Source organism: Melospiza georgiana, chromosome 4 (assembly GCF_028018845.1).
Source record: "Melospiza georgiana isolate bMelGeo1 chromosome 4, bMelGeo1.pri, whole genome shotgun sequence".
NCBI lineage: Eukaryota > Metazoa > Chordata > Aves > Passeriformes > Passerellidae > Melospiza > Melospiza georgiana.
The window spans coordinates 69,340,902-69,366,719 of NC_080433.1; the positions used below are offsets into that span (position 1 = coordinate 69,340,902).

At 36.5% G+C, this 25,818-nt stretch overlaps 1 protein-coding gene across 12 annotated transcripts in view; it reads right to left on the reverse strand.

Annotated features, from left to right (window-relative positions):
- Positions 1 to 25,818, reverse strand: part of MAGI2 (membrane associated guanylate kinase, WW and PDZ domain containing 2) — a 701,395-nt gene that overhangs the window by 288,791 nt on the left and 386,786 nt on the right. For all 12 annotated transcript variants that reach the window (XM_058021985.1, XM_058021981.1, XM_058021983.1 and 9 more), the window contains one exon: positions 4,992 to 5,111. In XM_058021985.1, the coding sequence (XP_057877968.1) occupies positions 4,992 to 5,111 (120 nt within the window). The remainder of the gene's footprint in view (positions 1 to 4,991; positions 5,112 to 25,818) is intronic.

Consider the following 25,818-nt stretch of genomic DNA (forward strand, 5'->3'; position numbering starts at 1 on the left):
CTGCTTATGTGCCAGCTGTTGGGAGAGTCACAGGCAAGACTTTGGCTGTCACCCACATTCCCTTCCCCAACAGAGCTCATTCTAATGCTGGCCCTTTATACCTGTGCCCACAACAACTGCAAGCTTTGTCCTTGAATAATCAAGTAATGCAAAACACCATGGTTTCACCCGTGGGATGTAGTCAACCTGTTTTTTTTAAGATATAATAATTACAGATTTTTGTATTGTTAGGGAAATCCCAGCTAACTCACCCTTCTGCCAAATAATAGTCCATCAGTGAAAGAAACAGAGGTGAAATTCTTTTTTCATTTAAGTCAGCTGGAAATTTACCATGGAATTCAGTGGGGCCAAAGAAAGTCCGTGATCATGTAAGGGGTTAAACAGCTTCAGTGATCTTGGAATTTTTGCCAGCAAATGAATTTGAGACAATTCCAAACAATCAAATAATAAAAAGTGGGTTTTTGGCAAAATTAATGGCAATATAACTAAAATAATTACTTTTCATGGAATAAATTAATGATTATTATACTAGAAGCAAATAAGATGTGTTTTACAAAGCAACTCTTATGGAGATTTTCTGAGGAAAACAAAAATTTGATAAAAAAAAGAGTTCTACTTAATGCATTATTGGTAAGTGTACTGGTCGAATCAGTTTCTGTTCTCATTTTTGCCACATCTAATGGTTATGAACAGGCTTTTTCATGTTTTCATTTGTTATAGAGCTCCACATTGTTAAAATACCTCTTGCTTAATGTATTTGAAATACATTTCTATCCTTATGGATTGCCAACAACCATGTTTCTTTTTCTTACAGTATTTATACACTGAACATCTCTTCTTATTTCTGGTACTGCCACTACATATGTCACTTTTAGGAGGCAATCCTACCCATAGCATGCATTGCACTTAAACTCTTACATTTTAACAGTTTGTAATGATGTCTTACTATAACCTTCAATCATGTGCCTTAACATATCTGGGTTTTGGTAACATTGAAGCTGTTACATTCCTGTTAATGAGTGTTTACACTCTTAAGCAAAATACAGTTCAAGTACATTTTAATTCTACTGCTACGCTGCACTGGTTAAGAATTTTGCTGATCTAATAAGGAGGTGGGAGCAACATTTGATATCAGTGACCCATGGAGTCTCCATGCAAGTTTTGACACATTGGAGAGATGACAGTGTGCTGAGCCAAACCTCCTACCAGAGGTTTGTCTGTTCATCGCAGATTTTGCTATTATGCATATTATAGATTTACACACTGTGTCAATTCAAGGACCATCTTTGATCTTCATGCCAGAAATAAGGAAAGGAATGTGGGTTATTTTGGTGGGGCGGGTCTTCCTGCGTTACATGAGGCTGCATGGCAGTGGCTTTCATTCTGCACAGGAACACCTCCTCCTCTGGTTACAGAACCATGGTTATGTCATCTAAATAAGTGTGTTGGATAATGAAGTTATCATTTTGAGCCAATTCAGAATTTCTTTAATCAGCACAGTAAATTGAAATTCTACTAAAAAGCAAACAAAGTGAAACCTTTAGGTTTTCGTTGTGTTATTATACAAAGACCTTGAAATAAATTTTTGATGTGCTTCAGGCAAATATCCACTGTCTGAAATAGCAAGGTGCTGGTGTATAAAAAATTTCGATTTTAGATAAATGTGCATAATAAAATTTGTAATTTTATTACCAATTCAAAACCCAGTAACAATCTCACCGAAGTTAACGTGACTCTGATTTTTAATCTGACTGAGAGTGGAACTGCCTCTTGTATTCTTTCTCTTGTTCTGCATTGAATAATATTACCTAGACTGACAAGGAACTTAGCCACAGGTAAGCTGCAAAGCATAGCGACTGTTTATGTAATATCATGTATGCCTAAAATAATTAATATCTATAAAGATAGCTTTCTTATCAGCAGTTGCTCAAAAAGACATAAGCAGAAAAGTTCAAAATAATAATGCATTTAGTCCTACTGAAATGAAATATTTTCACATTTGCAAAACTGCTAAAAAAAGAGATTTGTAGATTTTTGATCCTGAATGTACTATTGCTTTTCTACAGCCCTTTGGAATACTACAGTCATTCACAGCTGTCACAAAAGCAGTAGACAAAGAAAGGTGTATCCAAAGCCTAAAGCAGTAAGGAGGTCACAGAGTATCCTATTTTTAATTCTAAAGAATTTATAACTTAAAAATTCATTTTAAAACAAAAACAAAAAAAAAAAAGTATGCTTCAAGGAAAAAAAAAGAACTATACAACTCTACCTTTCTAAGAATACATTTTGCTTTCACTTTTAGATTGTATCCTGTCCAAGTTGGAGTCACAACTCTTATTTACTATAATAGAACAAAAGATTTCAGATTGTTTTAATGGTTTTACCATTACTATAAGAAAATATCCCTTCCCAACAATACCAGATTCTATAAGGAACAATACAAACACTCAGTGTCAGGTAAGTCTGCACTTGACCTCATTCTCCTCTGGCTTACCTGGATGTTCCTGATTCTCTTTCAAATTCACACAGTAGAAAGTAAATTGACTGAAACAAACCTTCTAGTCAAAAAGTGATGAAAAACAACACAGGTGTACAGTCTGAATTTTTATCTCAACTGAATAAGAAATCCCTTCTTTAAAACATTATTCTGGTAGAGATTGACTGGTTCACAGCGGTTGTGTTTAGATAATCAGCATAGACTGACTCAGCTACTCTACATAGAAACTTAGCTAAATGCTGAAAGATTTTCTTAAAACCAAAAATTAAATAATATTTAAACCAATTTATTAATACTGAGAACAATTAAAAAGAAGAGTGATTTGTTTAATAAATATAAAAACCAGTCTTGATAAGAAAAAATTTGTCTCCCAGAGTATGTATGCTCAAAGAAGTTGCTTGATCTAACCAAGAACTCAAAAATCATCTCCTCATGATAGAAATAGAAAATTTCTTTGCTCTGGTTGGCCTAATTTTTACCAGTAAACTTAATCATTGAAGTTCTAATGTGCTCAGGAAAACTTATGACAGGATGATCAGTAGAATTCTTTGCCAAAGAAGGCATAACAGTCAAGAATTAACCAGGAAATTGTGGAGGTGTAAATTTGTGTGGTCATATCCAAAAGATTGTGTGGGAATAGGAAAAACAGCATCTGTAAAATACCTATATTTTCTCATGTGTTACCTATTTTTTGCCATAAGGCATAGGCAGATAATATATTATCTGTTTTTTGCCATAATGAGCATCCGGTGATTAGAAAATCTGGGAATCAAAGACAGGATTTGGGCAGAATTGGTCTGTTGAGTTTAGTTAGCTGTAAGTTTAGCTTCTGATTTCCTGGCATCAGTGAACTTGTCACCTGTGATAAGCAAATGACCTGGCAGATGTTGTACAGTCACAGCTTTGGACCCCTCTTCAGCTGGGTGCTCAGCTGGTTTGAGGAGTTACGCAGACTTCCTCAACCAATATTTCACCTTGCTGTCCACTCAGCTCTGGTAGCTGGTATTAAAAGACACATCTCAGTACCCCTCGAGGGACAGAAGAGCACTGTGAATTAACTTAACATAGCAGTTCAATCTCTACAAACTTGCTGCAAACTAATGAAATTACACGGTCAAGCAATGACAGACTTGTGCTCCATTTAAGCTCCTCTAATGTTACTTTCAAACACCTAAGGTAACAAAAAGACAGTCCAAGAAAGGCTCGTTATTAAATTGACCTGTGATAAAAGTAAAATTGTGGTGTTGCATTAACGTTTAGGTAACTTGTACCATTACATGCCAGACAGTGGTGAAAAAAGTAGAAACCTGAAAGATGACATACTTTCCTTTATTTGACCTTCTTTAATGGAAATCTCTGTTACAAGTTCTGTATTGATATAACTCTTAACGAAAATTTATTTACTGGACAATGGGTACTTTGTGCTGATTAGGTGGGAAAAAATTGCCTTCTTTGCTGCTATTTATAACACAGCTAATGATTTTTTTGGGGTGAATAGCTCCTTATGTATCTTCAGATGCTTTTCTTGGCAGGGACAAAGTAAGGACAAAAAGGTCTTTATTGCTTTTTTTGCTACAAGGTGAAAATATGGGGCTGATTTCTGTAAAATGGCTCTACTCACCCAGGTATTCCCATGTATATGGGTCATATTTTGCCTATAAATGGTGTTCCCTCTGAATATTGCAGTAAAAAACACTATCCATTACCTAGTTACTTTAAATACTAGTATATTAGCAAGAAACATCTGGTTTAAAATAGTGAATCATTATTCTGGTTTTATTAAAATACCCTGCAATGTAACTGCCCACCTCTTTGCAACAGTTTCACTTTCAGGACAGCTGTGTTTTGGAAAAGGTTTGAAATCAGATGAATCATTGGTTCTCCTGGGAAGCAGAGTCATGCAGTAAGCTGCTGGCTCTTTGCCCCATAGGCAGGATTTCTAATACAGACATTAGGACAGCCCCTATCCCTCTGCCATATTACAAAATTAATGAGCTCTTTTCAAAAACTTTATAAAGCCCATAAGACATGACATAGCAAATTCTTCCTCTGTCACTTAAATAGTGAGGTTTCAGCTTCTGATATAGATGGATAATTGCAGGATCCAACATGCAAAGGAAAAGTGTCAGCCTCACACTTGATTTCTGCTATGGAATGTGTTTGCCCTATGTTAAGAAAGCAGCTGTATGCTGAAATTCTGTGGAAATGCCCTTGAGTATTTGGTGTAAAGTACTAGTGTTTCTGTCCTGTAAATGCAATGTAGTACATGCAATGTTTCTCTTAACCACTATAATATACTAAAATTACAATGAACTCATCTGCATTTAGATTTTATATATGAAAATATTTTCAGAATGGCCATATGGCTCTTCACAAATTTCTGATAACAGTAGCAATGACATCTTTGTAACAGGATAGAGCAGAGCAATTCCATCAAATGAGAAAACAGTACAATGGAAACAGGACACAAATTTAGCAGTAAAAGCCTGCTTACCTTCATAAGTTCCGCTTTCTAGGAGAGCACCACTTTTCTCCAATTCCATAAAATCTTCAACAGTGATGAAAATATAGTCCACACCAGGGACTTCTCCCTCCTTATGTGGCCTTGTGGTGCCTATTAGGAAGATGAAAGACACACTGTCAAGCACATGGCCTAAATGCAGAATGATCTTTTTGAAAGCTTTGGAAAAGTCACAAAGTAAACCACTTACACAACATCTTACATAGCACATCTTCCTTATGAGGATGCTTTCAAAGCAATCTAGCTCTATTTGCTGAAGCTGACAGAGGTATATGAGATGTACGCTTAAGATCGTGCCGGATATTATTTGGATCTATATTTATTCTCACTAACGAAAAGCTATCATACTGCTGTTATTTTTACATTACTAGAAAGCTCCTTAGTGACATCAGGAATTCAGAGGTAACACAAAACAGTCTTTTCTACAATTAATCTGCTTTGTGATATTTGAAACATTTACTTAGAACACAAAATAACAGCTCTGTAAGTACATTTGTAAGGGTTATATTCACATTGCTTGTTTCAGTGCCATAAGTGGACTTGACAAATGGTTAGGCTTTAGGGCCTGTGGGATTAAAATCACCTGCTAACCATGCTGTCAAGCTGCACAGGTGTTTATATTTAGTTATTGCCTCTGTTGTCATCCCTGGATGACAGACCTCTGTAAAAGCTGACAGATAATATTACACAAAGCCTGACAAGTGACTTGGCTTAGCTAGCAGAAGTTGGGATGTTAGCAGGGAAGAGTCTAAAACTGACCTGATTTCCTAATGGTCCAGTTTATTGTGGTCAGGCTATCCCTGATTTGACTGAAACCACTAATTAAGTATCAAAATTCCATTTGGAAATGGAAGTATTTTTGGTTCTCCTCAGCGTCAGAGTGTTTGAAACATCTCAATTTTTTATCCATACTGTACTGATTACATCACACTTGTAGGGTTTGGTTTAAAGACTGCTGACAGTGGGAAGTGGCTAGAAACGTATCCAACCTCCTTTCTGTTACTTGAAGACACAGAGACATGAAAGTGTTAGATTAACTCCATTGCCTGTTGTGGAGACCTTTTTCTCTTCAGACACAGCCTGAAGTCCATGGCAAAGACTGCATGAGACTGTCAAGACAACATTTCAGTGCTTAACATGGAAAATATATTTTGATAAATCTCTAAGACCCTTCCCTCATTTTCTCCAATTCCTTTCCCATCTCAATATTTACAACTAAAACTGGCTTTAATATCTGGGAATTGTCATACTATTTTCTAGGGTACTCTGTCCATCTGGAGTAAAATTCTGAGCTCCTCAGTGAAAGAGAGATGTGGAGCTCTTGAAGTGGATACAGTGGAGGGTGATGAGCATGACTGGGGGACTTGAAATCCCTCTGATGAGTAAAGGCTGAGGGAGCTGGGCCTGTTCATCCTCCAGGGAAGAGTGCATAATTATCTAAAGAGGGAATGCCAAGGGGACAAAGCCAGGCTCTGCTCAGTGGTGCCAGCCACTAGGACACGAGGCAGTGTCTGATGCACAATTCCATCTGAACATTTGGAAGAACTTCACTCTGCAGTGACCAAGCACTGGCACGGGCTGCGCAGAGAGGGTGGGGAGTCTCCCTCCTGGGAGATATTTCAGAACCATTTGGATGCAATCCCGGGCCATGTGCTCTGGGATGACCCTGCTGGAGCAGGGAGGTTGGAACAGATGTCCCACTGTGGTCCTCTCCAACCTGACCCACTCCGTGATTTTGTGCTTACCTTTGTGTTTTGGAGATGGTATTTTTAAAGCCCTCAGACCCTTGGATTTTCAATAAGCATGCTGAATTAATTTCCCACAGATTATCTAATGGCTGGGGATGCAGCAGCACCCCTAAAGATCTCCAGCCCTTTGTGAGAACTGTATTGGAGCACAGGGATTCTGGTGTGCCCCTGAGCTCCAGGGAGCTCTGCCAACAGCACAGACATCAGATGTTTGTTCTGCGTTCTCTCTCCTGAGAAACTTTTCACTATCAAAGAATATTGACAGAAACTGGATCTTCCTCACAAAACACTCTGGCAAATCAAGACTATTTCAGACACAGCACAGGGAGGAAGCTCACATATTAGATGAGTATCTATAACTTACTGTTTCTTCAATATATTTTTAATGTAGACAAGCTTGGATTACTAGTCTATCAATTAAGAAAAAATACAAGTTACAGAAAATGTTAGCCCTGCTTTGAGTGAAAATTTGGATCAGATGATATAAAGAGCTCCCTCACAACTGAAATTTTAAATGATTTTATACTATTTAGTGTTAATACACCCTGGTTTGTTTTAAACAAGTGGATATTCAGCAGTGATTCATGATGGATGATGGCAAAGTCTCACAGGAGGTCCAACAACAGACTTGGTTATTCCTGTGTTTCTCTGCTTTGGTCACAGTCTTTGTTCAACTCATGTAGAAAACTGTAATGGACTAAATTTCAGATTCTGAATCCCTCTCTTAAGTTGGAAGCTAAAGACCTAATCTTTCTGCCCTTACATTACTGAGTCATGTTTTTTTCAGATATGGCAGAGATATGATAATACCTTTTGCATGTCTTGCATTAATTAACTATTAATTAAATATTCTATCTAATCTGCTTAGACAACAGCAGCAGATAACACTGTGCCTTGGTTTAGGGTGTTCTGATAACCAAGTCTGCACTTCTTCTCTCCTCCTTCGCTGTTGGAACTAGTCTTAAAGGTGCAGAACTTAACATCTAGCATAAACAGAACAGATGATGGGGGATACAAGCATCCTAAAGTCACCCCAGGACACACTGTCACTTGGATGGTTCCATCCTCTTGCACTACTCAGGGAGCCAGCTCCAAGGGCCCTGCACTGAGCACTGCAGACCTATAAAAGATCGGGTGGTCACTTCCCACAGAAAATGGAGAAAGGAGCAAACCATGATCAATAGCTGCTTGAATTCAGGGCGACTCTACGCCAGCTACAGCAGCTTCCATCCCCTGAAGAACTTTATTGCTCTTGATAAAATCTTGCTGGGTCCCATTTCCCTCCTGCATCTGTTCTCATTTCCTCAGGCTGGAGGACCTGAGATCCTGGAAATGGTTAAAGCAACTCCCTGGCTAATGGAATAATCAATGGCTATTGCCTCTTTTACTCCTTCACCCTGGAGGAACTGAGTTGTTGCTAACAGTAATTCTGCCATCCTTTATAGTTTTCTGTAAGCACCACAGACATTGTAATTTTAATAATGCATATTTACAGAGGTGGACACAGCTACTGGAGCATCTTAAACACCCATCAAGGTCTGAACATGAGATCCATATATAGCAATCTTACGGACCACAAGAAAATCCTTTCCTTGCCTTTAACCTAGAGCTACACTTCTTAATAGATTTTGTCTTTAATTGCCTCCATATAGACAGATAAGCAAGCCTAAAACTTATGGTGATTCAAGACTTAAAACAAAGGACTAATTCCAAGCCTCAGATTTGTACAGAAATACATCTTTTGTTATGCAGCATCAAGGCTTAATAGGACACAGTTGCTGCTACTTATAATATTTAGCCCTTCATTAATGCAGAAAGAACTCAGTTACAATTTTGTTACCAAGGTAACCTATGAAAAAATTATCTCTGAATTCCATAATGAAAGAATATTATACTTTTAGATATTTCAGGACCAAAACCAACAAGGGGTATTTGCACTATGCATATTTCTGAGAAATGCAATTTATAGGTGCAGTTGAAGACATAAAATGAGAAGCTCTCAAGTAACCATGACCAGTCCAGTCATGAAAGTTCTGTCACACAACCTGTAGGTAGCTTAGAAATTGCAGGACCTTGGTCTACAAAATCTGGATTGGTATTGACTTTCCTTGATTTTATGACCAATTCTTGCATCATTCACGAAACAATCTCCTCTCAAAACATGTATTAAGGTCATTCAGTGAGCAGCTATTTTTTTTTAGATTTTTAAGAGGTATGGTTGGTACATTTTAGAGATATTTAAGGTATGTGCTATATATTTTTATTATTGTCATGTTTTAAAAAGACCCTTTGCCTTTGCAGCTGGTTTCTTCTCTTCCACAGGGGAATTATGGTGATTTTCTATACTTGAGTCCAGGCTTTCCATGCTCATGTGTGTTGTAGGATGGTGCTATATCCCAGGAGAGGAATTAAATGCTGTTTACATAAATAGCATCTGAAAGAGTGTTTTTCTTTTAATGAGTTTAAGGCACCTGAGGGCAGGTGCGTAGACATGTAAGAAATCTTTACTTCTATGAAAAAACAAGGAGAGTGTTAATTTAATAGCAATAAACTATTTTTGAAATACTTCTTTTATGAGCTAGGGGAACAATAAATAAATGGAACTTTTATGTTGACTTCTAGTGCAGATTGGAAAAATGGTCAGTTCATATAGTGTTCAGTCCAGATTGCCTCTATTAGTAAAAAAAAGAAAGAATTATTGATTCTAGAAGACTTCCAAGGTTGGAAAACTTTGCACCAGTTTGTAGAGGCAGGAGAAGAACTAGGAATTTATGTCTATTTTTAATCTCAGTATTCAATTACATAATTATAACATTTCAGTGTTTATTTGGGAGCAGAGTGCACAGCCTGACTTGGAACATATTTCTACTACTTAGAGGCACTGAGTCTTCACAGTCTCTGTTTAGCTCTGCTACTTTTAAAAGCAGGAAAGGCCCTTATTTTTTCTTTCCTTTTTTCTTTGCTCACTCAATGTAGTTATGGAAAAGAAAAAAAGGCAAATTTATTTATTTGTCAGCATGAGAATATGAATATTAGTCAAAGCTCCCAGAACTGTGACAGGAAAAACTCAGTACTTTAGACATATTTTAAAGAACACTTCATCCTTGCAGTAAATAATCTGCATTTTACTGTCTTTACCAGCATCACAAGGATAATATTGTACTAGCTGTGCCCTTGGTCTATATGATGGTCAGGAAAATAGAAGTAAAGGCCTTCCCTACATGGTCCCATACCAACTCACAGACTGGGCTCACAGGTTTCAATGCTCCAAGCATACAAGCATGTTATAAATATTTAAATTTTTACTTTTTTTTTTTGTTAAGGGCAAACCTGGCACACCACTATCCACTTCATACATACTTAGCTGATTTATATTTGGAATCACAGATTGGTTCCAACTGCATGAGGTAATTTCAAAAGGAAAGGTGTGTTTTTGCCACAAGGATTTACAGTGTAAAAGAAGAGCAGGGGAATAATCCAGTCATTTTTGCACAATGACCTACTTCTAGAGCAATTTTCCAAATGTATGGAAGTGAAAAATGTCTGGTTCTGCTTATCTCTTCCAAATGTAACAAAATGCAAAGAGAAAAATGTCTTTAATATACGAAGCCCTTTGATGAGACATTCTACTGAGAATTTGCTCTGTAGATCTGCTCTGCACAACAGCTTGTTGTGGAGCATGGTCAGCCAGGCTGTCATACATTGCAGTAGCTGGAGGGATCCCTCCTGCAGAAACAGACTGCTAATCTTTAATAAACTTCAGCTGAGCCCTTGCCATGACCTTGTATACACTTTGCCTTAGAAAAATTCAACAATACTTAATTAGGTCTTTTGTTTGTTTGCCAAATTACTCTGGAACACGATTACTGGGAAGAACTGAAATGTATGGGAAATTATACCTATCTTGTCAAATTATGAACTGCATTAAGCAGAGAAGCATCACATTTGTCTTGATATACTGAATTTCCAGCTGAAGAGAATAATAAACATAATTTTCAAGTAAAGTGATTTTAGGCATATTACAAAGCCAGAAGCTTCAAGTGTTTATGACAATTCTCATAACAACAACATAAACCACAATGGCATAAGTCCCTTCCTGCCAATGTTCATGAAAAATAAAAGTGTTTCCCCTTTCCACGTGTGCAATACCAGCAACTTCTCTGATGTATTCCCATTAAAAAAAAAAAAAAAAAAAAAAAAAGCTGCAGAAGCAAAGGAATGAATTCCTGATTCCTCAAAATGTTTTTCAGGAGTAACAGTTTCCAACTGCATTAATATTTGGCAAATGTGTTCCTGAAGAAGATCTGGGTGTTAATAAATTCAAATTTAGCAAAGATGCTGAATGTTCTAGTGAGGCAAGAACAGAGCTGAGAGAGAATCTCATCAATGCATAAAAATATCTCAAGGGCAGGCCTTAGGAGGGTGGGGTCAGATTCTTCTCAGTGCTGTTCAGAGACAGGACAAGAGTCAATGAATAGATTGAAACTCAGGAAGTTCCACCTGAATAGGAATAAAAGCTTCTTTATTGTGAGGGGGACAGAGCAGTGGAACAGGCTGCCCAGAGAGGCTGTGGAGTCTCCTCTGAAGACATTCAAAACCTGCCTGGACACAAGGAGGTGCAGCCTGGGGCAGGTGAATCTGCTTTAGCAGGAGGTTGGACAAGATGATCTCCAGAGGTCCCTGCCAACCTCCACCATTCTGTGAAAGGAGGCATTGAGCAGCTGCTGAGCTCTGAGACTGCAGCATTATTTGCAAAGTTACCTCTACACAGAGTGGAAAATCAGATGCTATTCTGAAGAAGTGCTGTCTTTACCATCACCTGGATTTTCCGATCAAGTTTTAGAGGAAAGTGAAAAGCACTTAGCCATACTTCATCACAGAACTAAAAGCTTCATGTCTAGGTGCTTAATTCATGCGAACTAAAAACGAAGTTTTGCAATCCCTGTGCATAATTTGCATTCACTGAGAGCAGCAGAAATAACAGATGAAGTACATGGCTCAATCTACTGAATTTAGGTAGAGAATTTGATTCACATGAAAAGAAACCTTTAAAAAGAAAACAAAAACCTCAACCACGGTTTTCACAGTTTGTATTATAATTTGGGATTCATTGTTGGATATGTTTTGACTTTTGCTGAAGAAGCAAAACATAAGACTGAAAAGCAGTCTTAAGGGTCTGTGCACTGGGTTGTAGTGCACACATTCTACAGCACCACATAATTCTTAGGACAAATGTGTTATATTTTATGGTGTGGAACAGAAATAACAAATTCCTGAATTTGAGATTTATAATGCACATAGGAGCAGATAAGCATGTCCTTTATGGAATATGCATTCTTTGAATGTTTCTTTAGATCTTCATTATTTCCAAACTTGAGACATATGCATTAGGTAGGCTAGATAAGCTCCTGCCTGGTGGTTAGCATGGTTATTAGATTCCAGATGCACACATGCTTTCAAATACTTTTAAAAAATTATTTTTAGATTCAATATGCAGACAGGAGCCTCTGATTAAATACAGCCTGGGTTTTTTATTTGTTCTCTTGGTTTTGTGCAATGTGACAGACAGTGAACAGCCCTAAGATAATTTATGCACTGTAAAATAAAGTCATATTGGAGCTGAACAGAAAAGTAAAACTGAGAGATGCAAATGACAGTAGTTCTAGATAAAGACTGTGGGTAGGAACATTGTGTATTTGTTAATTTATTTCATTAATTATGAGAGGACCACTGGAACCAGCAAGAAGCACCCAGAGAAGAAATGCAGTACAAAAGCTGTGCACTGAAACAGATATTGGAGAATTTTCTTTGAACTGTGGCATATCCAGATTTACTCTTACACAGTGCAAGGATTTGAATTTTGCATTTTGTGCCCTTGTCCTGTGTTAGGCACTGCTGCTCTGTGTGCTCCCTCTTCAAGGCTGGGTGACATTGCTGGCTGGGTGGCATCAGCTGGGGCAGTTCCCTGTGTTTGGTGAATTCCCATGAAATCTGCTGGGTGCTTTCTTTTGAGAAGAACTCTGACCCAGTATTAAGCCAGATATCCAAGTTTCATTGCCAAAACAGCAAATAAATCTCAGCAAATAAAATGACTTCTTTTTCATTATCTTTGCCAATAGTCGTCTTCAAAATGTTAACAATAAACTGCAAAGAGAATATCTAATAACAGAGAAGTGTGAATACTTTGTGTAAAGTTAAGCATGGATGACTGCAGGAAGTACTTGTAAAAAAATCAAAAAAGCTGTTGCTAAGGCAGGTATCTTAAACACTTAAGAAACACATATTTTTCATAATTCCTGGAAAATGCCAAATTGTGAAATGGCTGTTCGGCACTTGGTAGTGTAGACCTTACAAGGGTTAGCTAAATCTCTAAAGGAATCTGATTTTCAATGCTCAAAAAGTGGAAAAGATGAAAAGAAGGAAAACCAGGTACGAATAATTTTGGATTCCACGTTAGTGCCTCAAAAGGTTTTTGTGGTTTTTTTGACTGGTTGGTAGGTTGCTATTTTTTTTTTAAGGCAAGAATTAGTACCAGCCAGGAAGCACCAGAGGACACTAGGATTTTCGTCATAAAACATGTTAATGTCTTAGCAAATACCCCAGCAATATATCCCAATATCTTTAGTACTTATTAGAAAATGAAAATTCCATACCAGCTTTCCAAACAAACATGAAAGAAAGCAGCAAACTGCCATAAAGAAACATTTGAGAACCCAACTTTGAAAACCTGATGATTAATGATTGTGATGCACGAAGTCTGGGGTTTTATTTTGTGTAACTAGGAAATTCTTGAGCTAATAAATAATTAATGGAATCCAAGATTTTTTTTTTTTTGTATATGCTTTAGACAGTCACTTCTTTAATGAATGTTCTTCTTTAATGAATTTTCACTCTTTCAGGTAAAGATATAAACTAAAAGATCATGACAAAGTTTTTCCTCTTTTGTCCATTTAGACTCTGATTCCTATGGCACATATTTTTTCACCCCCATAAATCTTTATTACAACTATAAAGAATTGGTTTTACATAAAAATGAATATATGTGGACAAAAGAATGATCTGAATAATGAAGACATACATTAGAGCATCATGTTGAGAGATTCATGTATGCATGAACATTTATGTTTCTACACAGATTTATAAAAATCACCAGCTAATGAGATCCAGACAGAAACTTTTGATGCTACTAATAAAATAAAAAGCTCACCTTATTACATGCAAAATGCTTTCTACTACTAGAAAAGCTTAATTAGAAAATAATTTCTTACTGCCTTTGGATGAACAAAGTCTTTTCTGGGAAATGTCTGATTTTTGCAGCTCTTCAAGATAGATAACATAGAGAACTATTTGCATAGTAGTCACTTGGGATGGGTATCTCTGCTAAACAGTGAAATATTACAGATGAATTTTTGTCCAATATTAGCAAATTTGTTATTCCTGCTGATGGCTCAATGGATTGGGTCATCAATGGAAATATTATTAAGTGAGATTTGGGATGATTTGTTTAAATGTGTTGCCAAAACATCTATTTGTACTGTGCATAATTCAAATATACCTCCAGAAACCCTGGAAGCACACAACTTTTAGTGTAGAAGACAACATTTCTGCTATCAACAAAAGAACTTGCTTTTTTACTATTTGATTTTATTAACATTATAAATAAACTGTTATGGATGACTTCTGCTATGCAGCTCGTACTTATTACCACATTGAGCTGAAGAACTCTCTTAAGTTGTAAACACACCATAGTGTACCTTGAAAGGTTGTGCAATCCCTGCAATAATAGCTTTTCAACTCAAAAAACACTAATATTATTTTTGCTTTTTATATTTTATTCAAACATGGGAAGCCAGCCACTCTGTATAATGTCTATTTAATAGAACATTTTAAAAGGATTGATGAAATTGTTAGCCATTGCTACTAAATCTCAAGAAATATTTAAAAATGGATTTTCTAAAGTCTTACTTTGAGAAGCATGAAAAGAGGGACTGTGAAATAGGCTACCATAGAAACCATCCACATGTGTATTCTTAGCCAAACTTCCGTACTTCAGCTGTTTAAATTTGTGTCAATAATACTGGACAATTAATACTGAATAAATAATATGAAGCAATAAAAGTATTTTAAGAGTACCAGGGTGGATGACTAACAGAAAAATTAGGGGCATTTTTTTCTGCTTAAAATAGGCAACTAATTAGTATGTGTGAACTAAAAACAAATCTGTATTTAAAATGTGGCAGCCTTCAGATATGTCTATTCTCTCTCCATAGTCTTCAGATTTATGTTCTGATGCACCTCTGAACAGTATCTGTTCACAAGGCACGCCAGCAAGACCCAATCCAGAGCACTTCTGAATCAAAAAATACTTACAAAAACTACAATGGATGATGTCTGAATGGTAGAAGAGAGTCACATGTTACTCGGGCTTCACATATTCCTGTTTGTAGCTGGTTCCAATGGTTGTATTCCTTTGCTTTCAGCCCTAAATTTGATATACACAGCCAAAACTCTGTACCATTCACCAGACTAGACTTTGGTTTGGTGACTAAAAAATACTCAGATGTAGCAGCAGGTACTGCGGCAGTCATTTTTACTGAACAAGTTCAAAGAAGAGAATGAGTGGCTGTGCAGCACTGTGAGCCACGCTTCCAGCAGATTCCCAGCTGAAATCCCTGCTGGCCAACTGCTATCCAGACATAGAGCAAATGCTCTGCTGAGACACAGGGAGTGCTGGTCCCCCAGCAGGGATCCCATCAGTGCTAGATAGGATCTCTTACTGTGGGACGCCACCACATGCTGTGGAGGGCTTTGAGCAGAAGGAGAAGTCATGCTGCGGGACTGCTTCCCATGGCAGCACTGCTCTGTCCCTGTGGAAGCACGTTTCCCATCTGAAGGGTACAGACTGCTGAAGGCTGCACCTCTCGGGCACACTGGCAGAATAAGCACATATTTTCCTGTCTGCTTTTGGAGTAAGACAAAAAATCGTGGTCCCTCTTTGCTCCTCTTGCTTTCTCAGTACAAAGAGCAAAAGTAGGATATACACAATAATGGTGTGAACCCCTGTGAGACTGAAATATTAGGGTTCATAGCTTAAACATTGCTAAAATCACCAAAGGATGGACCTTTGTCCACAGTAGCAAACTGCTCATCTGCGACCACCGAAGACAGATCCCTCCCAGAACATGTCTCCTGACTGGAAATGGGCTGTGAGTTAAGCCACCTGATGGAAGCTTGAGACAAGATAAATCTGGTCCTATTGTCCAGTTATCCTAACTCCAAGGAGCAGTAAACAAGCCTGGAGGGAGAAGAATGTACCCACAAAGGCAGCCTTTCTCAACAGCTGTGTTGAAAAGCAGCTGTGGTTGGGTTCGGCAGGGGAGGCCAAAGCGCACGGACTCATTTGCCGAGGCCAGGTCTGCACCCCTGAGGGAGCTCAAACCCTGCAGTCGTGCATGGTTCTCTTTCCCACGGTCATTGTCCTCTGCCCCCTCTCCCCCATGGAAGCTCTGATGGGGCACTGCTGGCTCCATGTGCTGAGAGGCAGCTGTCGTGCCTCGGAAGGCGTCACAAACCACCCTGAAGTGTCCCCAGAGCCATTGCTGAGGCCTTCCACCAGGTGTCTGCAAATGATCTAAAAATGCTGGAACAGATCCAGGATGTGTTGGGGGAGACAGTGTAAAACTTCCCCTCTGCATGGGGAAGGTGCCTGGGTGTCCCCACCCAGCCTGAGCCTATTTTAACCCATGGGATTTTGTGTTTCAGGGGTTTCTTCCACCACCCCCTACAGATCAAGACCATCACTTAGACCAATGGTAAACTACAATGCCACAAACAAGTCTCATCATGAACTCTGTAGGTAGCTATCTTTCTCTTTCTTCCTTTTCCCTTATGCATTTTCATAGGTGATTTTTTATGCTTTCATATTGCTTTATTGCTATAGACAATCATAGCCAAAATTACTACCTACATGCTTTCCTTCATAACCAAACACAACCAAATTTTTCTAAAATAAACCCTATTTTATATAGGGTTTATTTTAGAAAAATTTTATATAGGGGTTATTTTATATAAAGCTTATTTTATATTTTATAAATCTAAAATATATATATATTTGCAAATATAGATAATTCATTGTTGTTTCCTCTAATGCACCCCAAAGGATCTATTAAGAAGAACATGTTTTACCAATGTCATCTCGGTAACAACACTGTAAAAAAAATTTCTGTTTCCCTTTTTCTTGCACTGTTCCTCATAGAGAATAAAGTTTTCATTGAACTAAGACCTTATGCAGTAAATTCCAAGGAAACATAGTGCTTAATTTTTCTGTTCTACCAAGTCCAGTTTAAAATAGTAGCAGAAAAAAATCTGTTCTTCTTTCACATCAATGAATGCATCATGGAACATTTCTACCATAGTATTCAGAAAATAAATCCATTATTTTGAAACCATCTTAATTTTTATATTAAATTACTTTCCCTAAAAATATTACTTTCCATCAAACACAAGTATTTGAAACAGATTTTTTCCCATCTGTTTTTAGGAAAAAAACTATTTTCAGTTTAACTCATTTAATAAAAAAGAAATAAAATATCACATTCCTCGATAACAAGTTGAAGAAATTATTTATACAGAAGTCATTATTTTATAGCATATTAACAAACTCAAAAGTGCATGATGTAAACTTAAATATTACTACTGCCTTCAATTTTTTAAAATAAATTTAAAACCTTGTTCATTATTCTTTTGAAGGTAGACAAAAAAAAAAATAAGCTTAGATTTAACTTCAAAGGAGTCAAATACAGTGAAATTGAGGAACTAAATTCCACATAATTCTGAATGTGGGAAGCCATTGCTATTCTTATCTCCAATAGGAATTATTTCTGAGGTGTAACTCTAGCCCTGGTGAAGGTTGTTTCATGAGGACTTCATGATTCAACTAATGGATAAAATCCTTATATCAGAAAAAAACATAAATTTTATGTCTGATTAAAAAAGGGCTTGGAACAATCTGAAGGATTTCAGCCCTAGGTGTGACCTTGATGCTTTTCTTGTATTTGACAAAGCTTAAAGAAAAGTTACTGGTGAGTAGCAAGTGTTATTCTGGTTGGATAACAAAAATTGATGCTTTTCATATACCGTGAGGCTTCCTTTTCTGATATGAGGACTTCTAATAATCAACCTTGCAACATTCAATTCTGTAGTCACTAGAGAGCAGTTATTTTAGTTCCAAACAGTTAGCAAAAGCTAGCATCTGTTCCTACTGATGATAACTGAGCAAATTAAAAGTACCTGCCTCAAACTGAGGCAGATCTAATTATCTTCTTATTTTTATATATGCCATTAATTATTATCTAGGAATTTATGTTCTATTAATTAGTATTAGGGAACAAAATTTCCTGAAAAGTGTGGATCAATTATTCTAGCTCCCCAGCTATGAGAGAACATGAACATTCTGTATTTTTAGTGATACTCTTTCTTTCCTTTTAAGCATCTTAGGATTTCTCCTTCTTCAAAGTTCAAGAGTTCTGTATACCTGCGTAGAGTGTCACTATTGCTTTTTCACATCTCTCTTATCCAAATCTTGACCCATTATGGGTTGGGTTTTGTTTATTAAGATTTTTTTTTCTGTCCTTTTATTCCCGTATGTAAAAATGCCCCTGCATTCAATAGCTGTAAAATCTAAGGTTTATTTATAACTTGTCAATTTACTTCAAGCATTGTACCTGGCATACATACATTGCCTGCTCCTTAGCTAGCTCTGTGCTTGTCATGAAGTAGGGCTCAAGTTCAGACACTTCAGTTCTAACAATCATCATGCCAGCCAAGCTTCTCCTTATCTGAACAGTGGTCAATCTCTCTAGGTGAACAGGTTTTTATTTAAAATAATGTGCGGGTGAGATTTTTCTCCCTTGGGACACCTTTCAGCATTGTGACCCTTTATAGGAAAAGGTGGTGTCTCCACGTTTACAGTGCAGGGCTGCCCTCCTGCCATGGGTGTTTTGGTGGGGAACACCAAGACACAGAGCTTATTTTGGTTTATTTTGGCTTATTTTGGCTCAGGCTCCTTCCTTGTGTTTTTGCTGCAGCACATGGCATTTGTCACTCAGCTGTTCAAACACGAGAACTGCTGTGCTCACTTGGTGCTAGTCAGGACATACTGCTGCACTCAGACTTGCCAAACCTCAGCTAATTCTGCTGCTGCAATTATTTCTCCAGGGGAGAACAACAGCGAGCTCTGGAAGGACAAGCCATTGCTGCTTTGTTTTTATGGGAACAGCAACACATAAACACATCAACACTACCACATCAACTCTTGTGCCACCATGCTCAGCAGAAGGAAGGAGTCATTTACACCATGGGAAGGGAATTTTCCCCTCATTTACCGACAAGCCTCAGGTTTGTTACTCAGTAGGGCTTCTTCCATACAGCTGTTGAATCAGCTCACAGGGAGAAACATTCAAATCATGAACTTTATCTGATGGGTTACCAGACTGAACTTCAAACCTAACTCCCACTTTGTAGGACTAGTTTACCTCAAACAGGCATGGAACTCAAGAAATTATGCAGACAAAACTGTTAGCCCACAGGAAACACAGACATACTGGTGGAGCATCTTTGTCAACAATTTGACAAAAATAGTGTAGTGTCTTCTGTGACCAAGTAAATTTAGCTCACATAAAGCTGTGACTTTAATGTCTAATTCCCACAGTTTAACATTAAGTTCATCGATTTACTAACTATTTTGCTTGCTTTTAAAATGTTTGCTTGGTTCTATTTTTGTTTTAAAATAATGTATTTAAAAAATATAATTTGCAGTATAAAAGGTTGAATTAAAAAAATAATTACTCTAAATAAATACCACTTTTTTTAGGTATTGAAAACCTAGTCAAGAACTAGTAGCTACATCAGTTGACCTTGAGGAAGAAAAATTATGAGAAACAAGGCCTTTTTAATTTTAGCTGTAGTAAACAGCTTCTGAAAGTAGAATAAAACAATGGCAGCAATAACAGAGTTTTATGTTTGCTGAACTCCACAGGAAGAAAACTTAAAAGAAAAAGAGAGTTTTCAATACATTGTGTTTGCTTAAGGCATGAAGCTGTCAAGGGCAGCAAGCATATTTTAATAAAGTAGTAGATGAATTTGTGTATCTAAATTATATTGGTTGGCTAAATTACATCTAATAAAGATAATAATTATAAATTAAGCAATGCTATAATTACTGCATAAACCCACCCCCCTACATATTCACTGAATATAATTTTTGCAATATGTATTGCTTGCACATCAATCTGTATAAGGAACATCGAATTTTAATGACACTTTATGAAGATTTAAGATGTAAGAATTATGAGTGCAAATTGGCCTATTTATTATTTAACTCACAGTTGTTCTTTATTTTTTATCTGCATAGAGAAAATTAATACATCACTGACAGGTTCTGTGATTTACCAGAGCTTCAAAAAATAAAAAATGGAACTAATGATGATGATATATGTCCAGAAATCTTGCATTCAAATACATCTAATGAAACATTTCAACTTGTTGAGATATTACTCAAAATAAGTATGCAGGAAAGCATATTCATACCATGTACCACCAGAACATAAAAGATAGCTTACAAGTTTTAGTAGTCAACAACATTTTGAATAAGTCATATAAACTTATGAAGATTTTGGAAATGATCTATTAATCACTAGAGGGAGTGTGTTATATTTCTATCTGAAATAATCTATTAGCTACCTTAAGTCTGTATCTCTTTCACACTTTTTTCCTGTAATGTAAACCAAGTTTTAAATAAATACACACCTATCTCTTTTCAGAGCAGTCCCAAGCTGCCACTAGATAAGAAGGTAAAGGCACAATGCAGGCTGCTGAAATTTTGATCAGCTACAAGTAAAGAATGATCAAGTTAAGTGGGCTCAACTGATGCAAATCTCCCATAAGAATCAATTCTACAGTTCCTGACATTCTGAAGTATGATTGTGGAGCTTTTCTTGTGAAATACCTGAAGGAAAGAACAGAATTATGAAGAAACTAACAATATATAATCATACCTGCAACTAGCATAAATAACAGCAATTTCATTGATTTATACCAGCCAAGATGTCGTTCTGTGGCTTAAAAAAATTGCATGTAATTGAAATCAAGCTTATAAATCACACATTACAATTTCCACATCCTTTAATATTAATTTAATCTAAAATTTTGCAATAAATAACAACCTCTCTCTTACTGCTGCTTTTTCTGTCTTAGAATACAGTGAAGTCAAGGAATTCGGTGCAGGTGAATTAGTTCTCTAATATCAGAGAGCATCACTGTGTCACCTGTTAAACCTTCATGGATTATGGTGTGGAGTTTTTTTTGGCCTGTTGTTATTTAAAAAAGAATAGCCAAATATTTGAGATCCATAAATGTGCTCTCTGACTAAAATGTAGACAAGACAAAGTCTTGACATATTGCAAGCTTTAGAAGAAGCAGGAGACTTCACAGGGAAAATGGTAGGAAGATAAAGCAATTGGTTTTGCAGAAGAAATTGACCATCTCAATAGAAAATGTATTTTACTGACAGAAAACTCCTTTCTCCCAATGAAGAAAAAGCAGAGAGAAAAATCTCCTAAGGTGAAATGCAATGGATCCTAAGCTCTTTCAAAAGTGCCCTTAGAAGAAGAAGACACAAGAATGGAGAGCAAATGTACAGCGCCAAGTTCTCTGCTGTCACCCCATGCTTCAACATCCCAGAAAACCTTGATTTATAGCAACGTGGATGTATCTTCATTCTTTGGTTCTCCAACCCTGGCTGGTGTTACATAGATGTGTTGCTTTTTTTGATGACAGACTTGAGTTTATACTGTTGGACATTTTAATAGTAATTATGACTGTCCTTCTAAGAAAATAAAACTGAACGACATATATGTTCCCTCCCTTTTTTTTTTTCTTGAAAGAGCTCAAAGTCACAATGTTGCAAAAGCTGAAACACTTGGCAGTCATACCCAAAATTTCTTAACTGCATTTTGGTAATAACAACACAGGTACAGGAAAACCTGATGAATAATAATATACTTGAAATATAGAGCCATTAGAGAACAGAAAGAAAAATGCATGAATTACATACACATTCTTTATCCAAATGATCCCAGAGTCCCTGGAGATTTTGTGCTATTGTAGGAACACATTTAAACACACATAAATCAAATGAACTCATGATATGTTGTCACTGTTACAGCAACTAGGGTATAAAGAGATAACAGGAAGATGAGTGAAAGCAGATGCAGGTCCAAAGCATGTATGTTCTAGGAGCTCACAATGGAGGAATTTAATGAGTATTTCAAATTTTACATTATGGAAGAGTGATTTATGTCTTCAATTACACAATATTTTTAAAGCAGGAATTTGGTTTAATGAATAATTATGTGCTTCATAAAATGTTTAGTACCATGATCTATCTAGTAGCAAGAAGGTGAGAATTCATGCCCAGAGTTAGAAAAAGGTGTATGTTTTTAATTGAGGCTAATTAACAATTTGAATTATTATCATGTAGTAAATTCTGGGTATCTTTAAGGTTATTTTCATAGAAATTGTGTTAATTATTAAAAATGGTTGAAGAACTCTGTCCTTTATATAACACAAGAGGTCAGACAAGGTGAACATAATGATCCCCTCTGGCTGTAGAACTTATGACTCTCTGAATTCAACATGAAGTTAGTGATGATTTTAGCTACAGAAGCATTAGCACATTCATTTTTGGACAGTGTACTGCTACTCTTCCTCAAGCTGCCTCTCATCAAAGGCAGGTAACTGGATGAGACAGACACGGAAGCACCAGTTTTCAATAATATGGATAGCACACCTCCATCCAGCCAGGGATAAATGATAGTCTCTGAAAGACAGGTGACACTTATCTTGCTTACTTAGATCTCAGGGATTTCCAGTCCCAGAGTTTAAAATCTTCTCAGTGCTGATCAAGAATTGGTGACCAATCTCAAATATTTTACACAAGCAGACTTTTAACTGTCACTATCCAGTCACTCTTCCTTCACTCAAAAAAATATCCACTACTTCCAACTGAAATTGGATCTACTAATACAGTGGTTTTATTAAGAGACATCGAAGAATGAGTGGGGTGTTAATTTTCTCAGCCTCAATTCTCCCCTAATTATTCCAAATACACAGAAAGAAAAAGAAGCAAACACTATCAATTAAAATACTAAAATGGAAAAAAAAAACTACATCAAGCACTGGAACTGGTATCCCAGAAAGACTGCATATCACTGTAGATTCTCCAAGTCAGCTTAACAAAGTCTTGAGCAACATGATCTGCTATCCAACAGGGTTATAAAACTTTGCAGTTTTCCAGCTGTGAGTGGAATGTTGGACCGAATGATCTCCAGAGGAACTTTCCAGGCTGATTTTGAGATGATCCTGTGATAATGGAGTTTACCAATAAAAGAAGTGGCCGCTAATATCCAACCAGAAATGCCCAGGAGAGGGCTGAAAGCGAAGTTCAAGTGCACCAGCAGCACCAGGCTTTGGTGAGTTTTGTGCTTTTGAATCCAGAATAAAATCCTCATTTAGCAGGGAACATTCCTATGTCCCTCAGTTCACAACTTGAGTGTCTAACACAGCTCCCAAACACGGAGCAGTTGTCACTGCTAACAAACTATGCCATGTGCCTTAAAGTCCATCCTGAATGTTCAATTACACCTCTGCTTTCTTGTCCTCAGCTGGCCTGCAAACAGGAGTACTTGAGAAAGTGTTACCTGATGTAAAAATGGAGCCAAGAAATAGATTATATTTTAGTTACAGTAAGCCAGTCACTTGGAATTAAAAATGGGAAATTCAGAATGTTATATTTTAAAGAATTATTTGGTTCTTTATGAAAACCAATCTCTTTGCCTCCTGCTAACAGATACAGTGCTATAATAAAGAGTAAAATGTTACATAAAATAATGGTAGTAATGTTTATTGAACAAAGAACTGTAAGATATTCAGGAGTCCATTTTCTAAAGCCCCACAGCAGCCCTGATCTTGTTAATTGGAGCTAACAGAAGGGATGTTACCAACACAGGCCGTACACAATTGTATAGCTAAATGTTTTCTGAGGAATGGTGATGTTACATGATACTCATAACAAGGAACAGGACAGAGATGAACCTGAAATCTTACCCTGTAAAGCCACCTCCCTTGTGCTGTGTCACAATGATTCACTTTTGTTGATCAGGGAATACAGAAATAACATAAGCAGCTTTATTGGAATACTATGAAATTTTTTTTTCTTTTTAGTAAACTTATTTTATGCTGTCAAAGCAAACTAATGGCTGGATTTGTGTTTATCTCATATGGCACTACAGCACACTGGCATGAAAAGACCTTAGAGGGAATTTGTAATTCCTCTTTTTTCCTTAACCTTCATGATGGTACAGATGTGAAAGAGATATAGATTTTCTCATTGGCAACACACTTTTTTACTTTGCTTTAATTAACAGATTTGAAATTAACTTTTCATTCTCCATGGACTTTTTGATTCTGCAGCTTATTTAACAAGATATTTTGATGAAGAACTTAAGAAGGTTTCTAAAGGTTCATTACTGAGAAATCTACATTTCTGTTAAAAGGTTTTGAATGAGATACCCATTATTATGTTACTTGTAACAAACTTGTACAGAGCTGCCTTTGCATAAAAACATAACCCATGCATGAAGAGCTTTTCAAGTGCACAACTTTGGATTTTTTTGAAATTCTAATACATGGCTATTTTATCTTTTGAAGTGATAAAATTTTTGCTGACATTTTGTACTGAAGTAAAATAAATATAGTATGGCTAATCCTATAAAACTTAACAGCATAATACATTTACTTATTGAATGATTATAATTTTATAGATTGTCTACTAGTAAGTGTAGTGTTTCTCTTGTGATTGGGAATTATGTTCTACTTTAAAAAAATGAGATCTTTTTAATTTCATCTTTCCATTTTGCATTCTGGAGTTTTTAGCTGTATAATACAAAGTCCTATAGAATGGTTTTAATTCACATTGTTTTGTCACATAAACAGCAGGCAAAAACGTAACATAATGATCTAATAATCATTAGTTGATGTTTCATCACACCTGAGATTAAGATTAATTATTTTATATAGCCCCTGTTTTTAACTTTAAAGTTAAATAAAAGCAATAAGGAGAGACTAGAAACCATGCAAGGTATAGAGCATAAAACTACCAGGAAAATCAGAAAGTAGAAAATGCCATGAAGTTGACAACAGAAGTCCCTGTGCAGGCGACAGTTCATACAAAATATGGACAGTACAACTAATTTTAACTGTGTTCTTAGCAATGCAATACTAAATGTAAGAAATGAGTTATTTTATATGTAACACCTAAAACCCTAAAACTCCAGAGTCCAGAGGAGTGTAGTTAAAGTAGTAGAAGTTTTTCAGCCTTGAAAGATAAACAATAAAATACCACCCTATGCCTGAACTAAAAACTTTTCCTCTAGTGTGTTTAGAGGTACCCAGTGACCTTCCTTGATTTAATGGGCTTTTTCAGCTTGAGTATTTTTTCCATTAATATCCATTCCTTCAGAAAAATGATGAGTATTCATTGTATAAATTTCCTAGGCTAGTTGCAATATGATCTCCTACATTTGATTCACAGCATGAAGGGAAATCATTGCACCTCCATGAAATAAAATCTACTATTACACCAATTTATGCTATGGAATCAAGAATATTTCAGACTTCAGATTTCTTAGCAATATACAAAAAGAGGTAAAATTAAATCCAGCTTTTAATCTAGTTTATTTTAAAATAATTAATGAAAAATGAAATTTCACTTCTGATACTTCAATTTTTTAATGATTGTTTTTACATTACTTTCTATACTATAAAAATGCTGGGTACAAATGCCTTCAATTAAGAGTTCAAAAGTGTTCTTAAAAAGTCATCCTCCAGTGCAGTTCGACATACAAACCTTGACCTGAAATAAATGCAAGGTAGAAAATTATGCACATGTTGCCCCTGTTACGAAATTACTGTCTATTTTCACCCTGTTTTCTTAT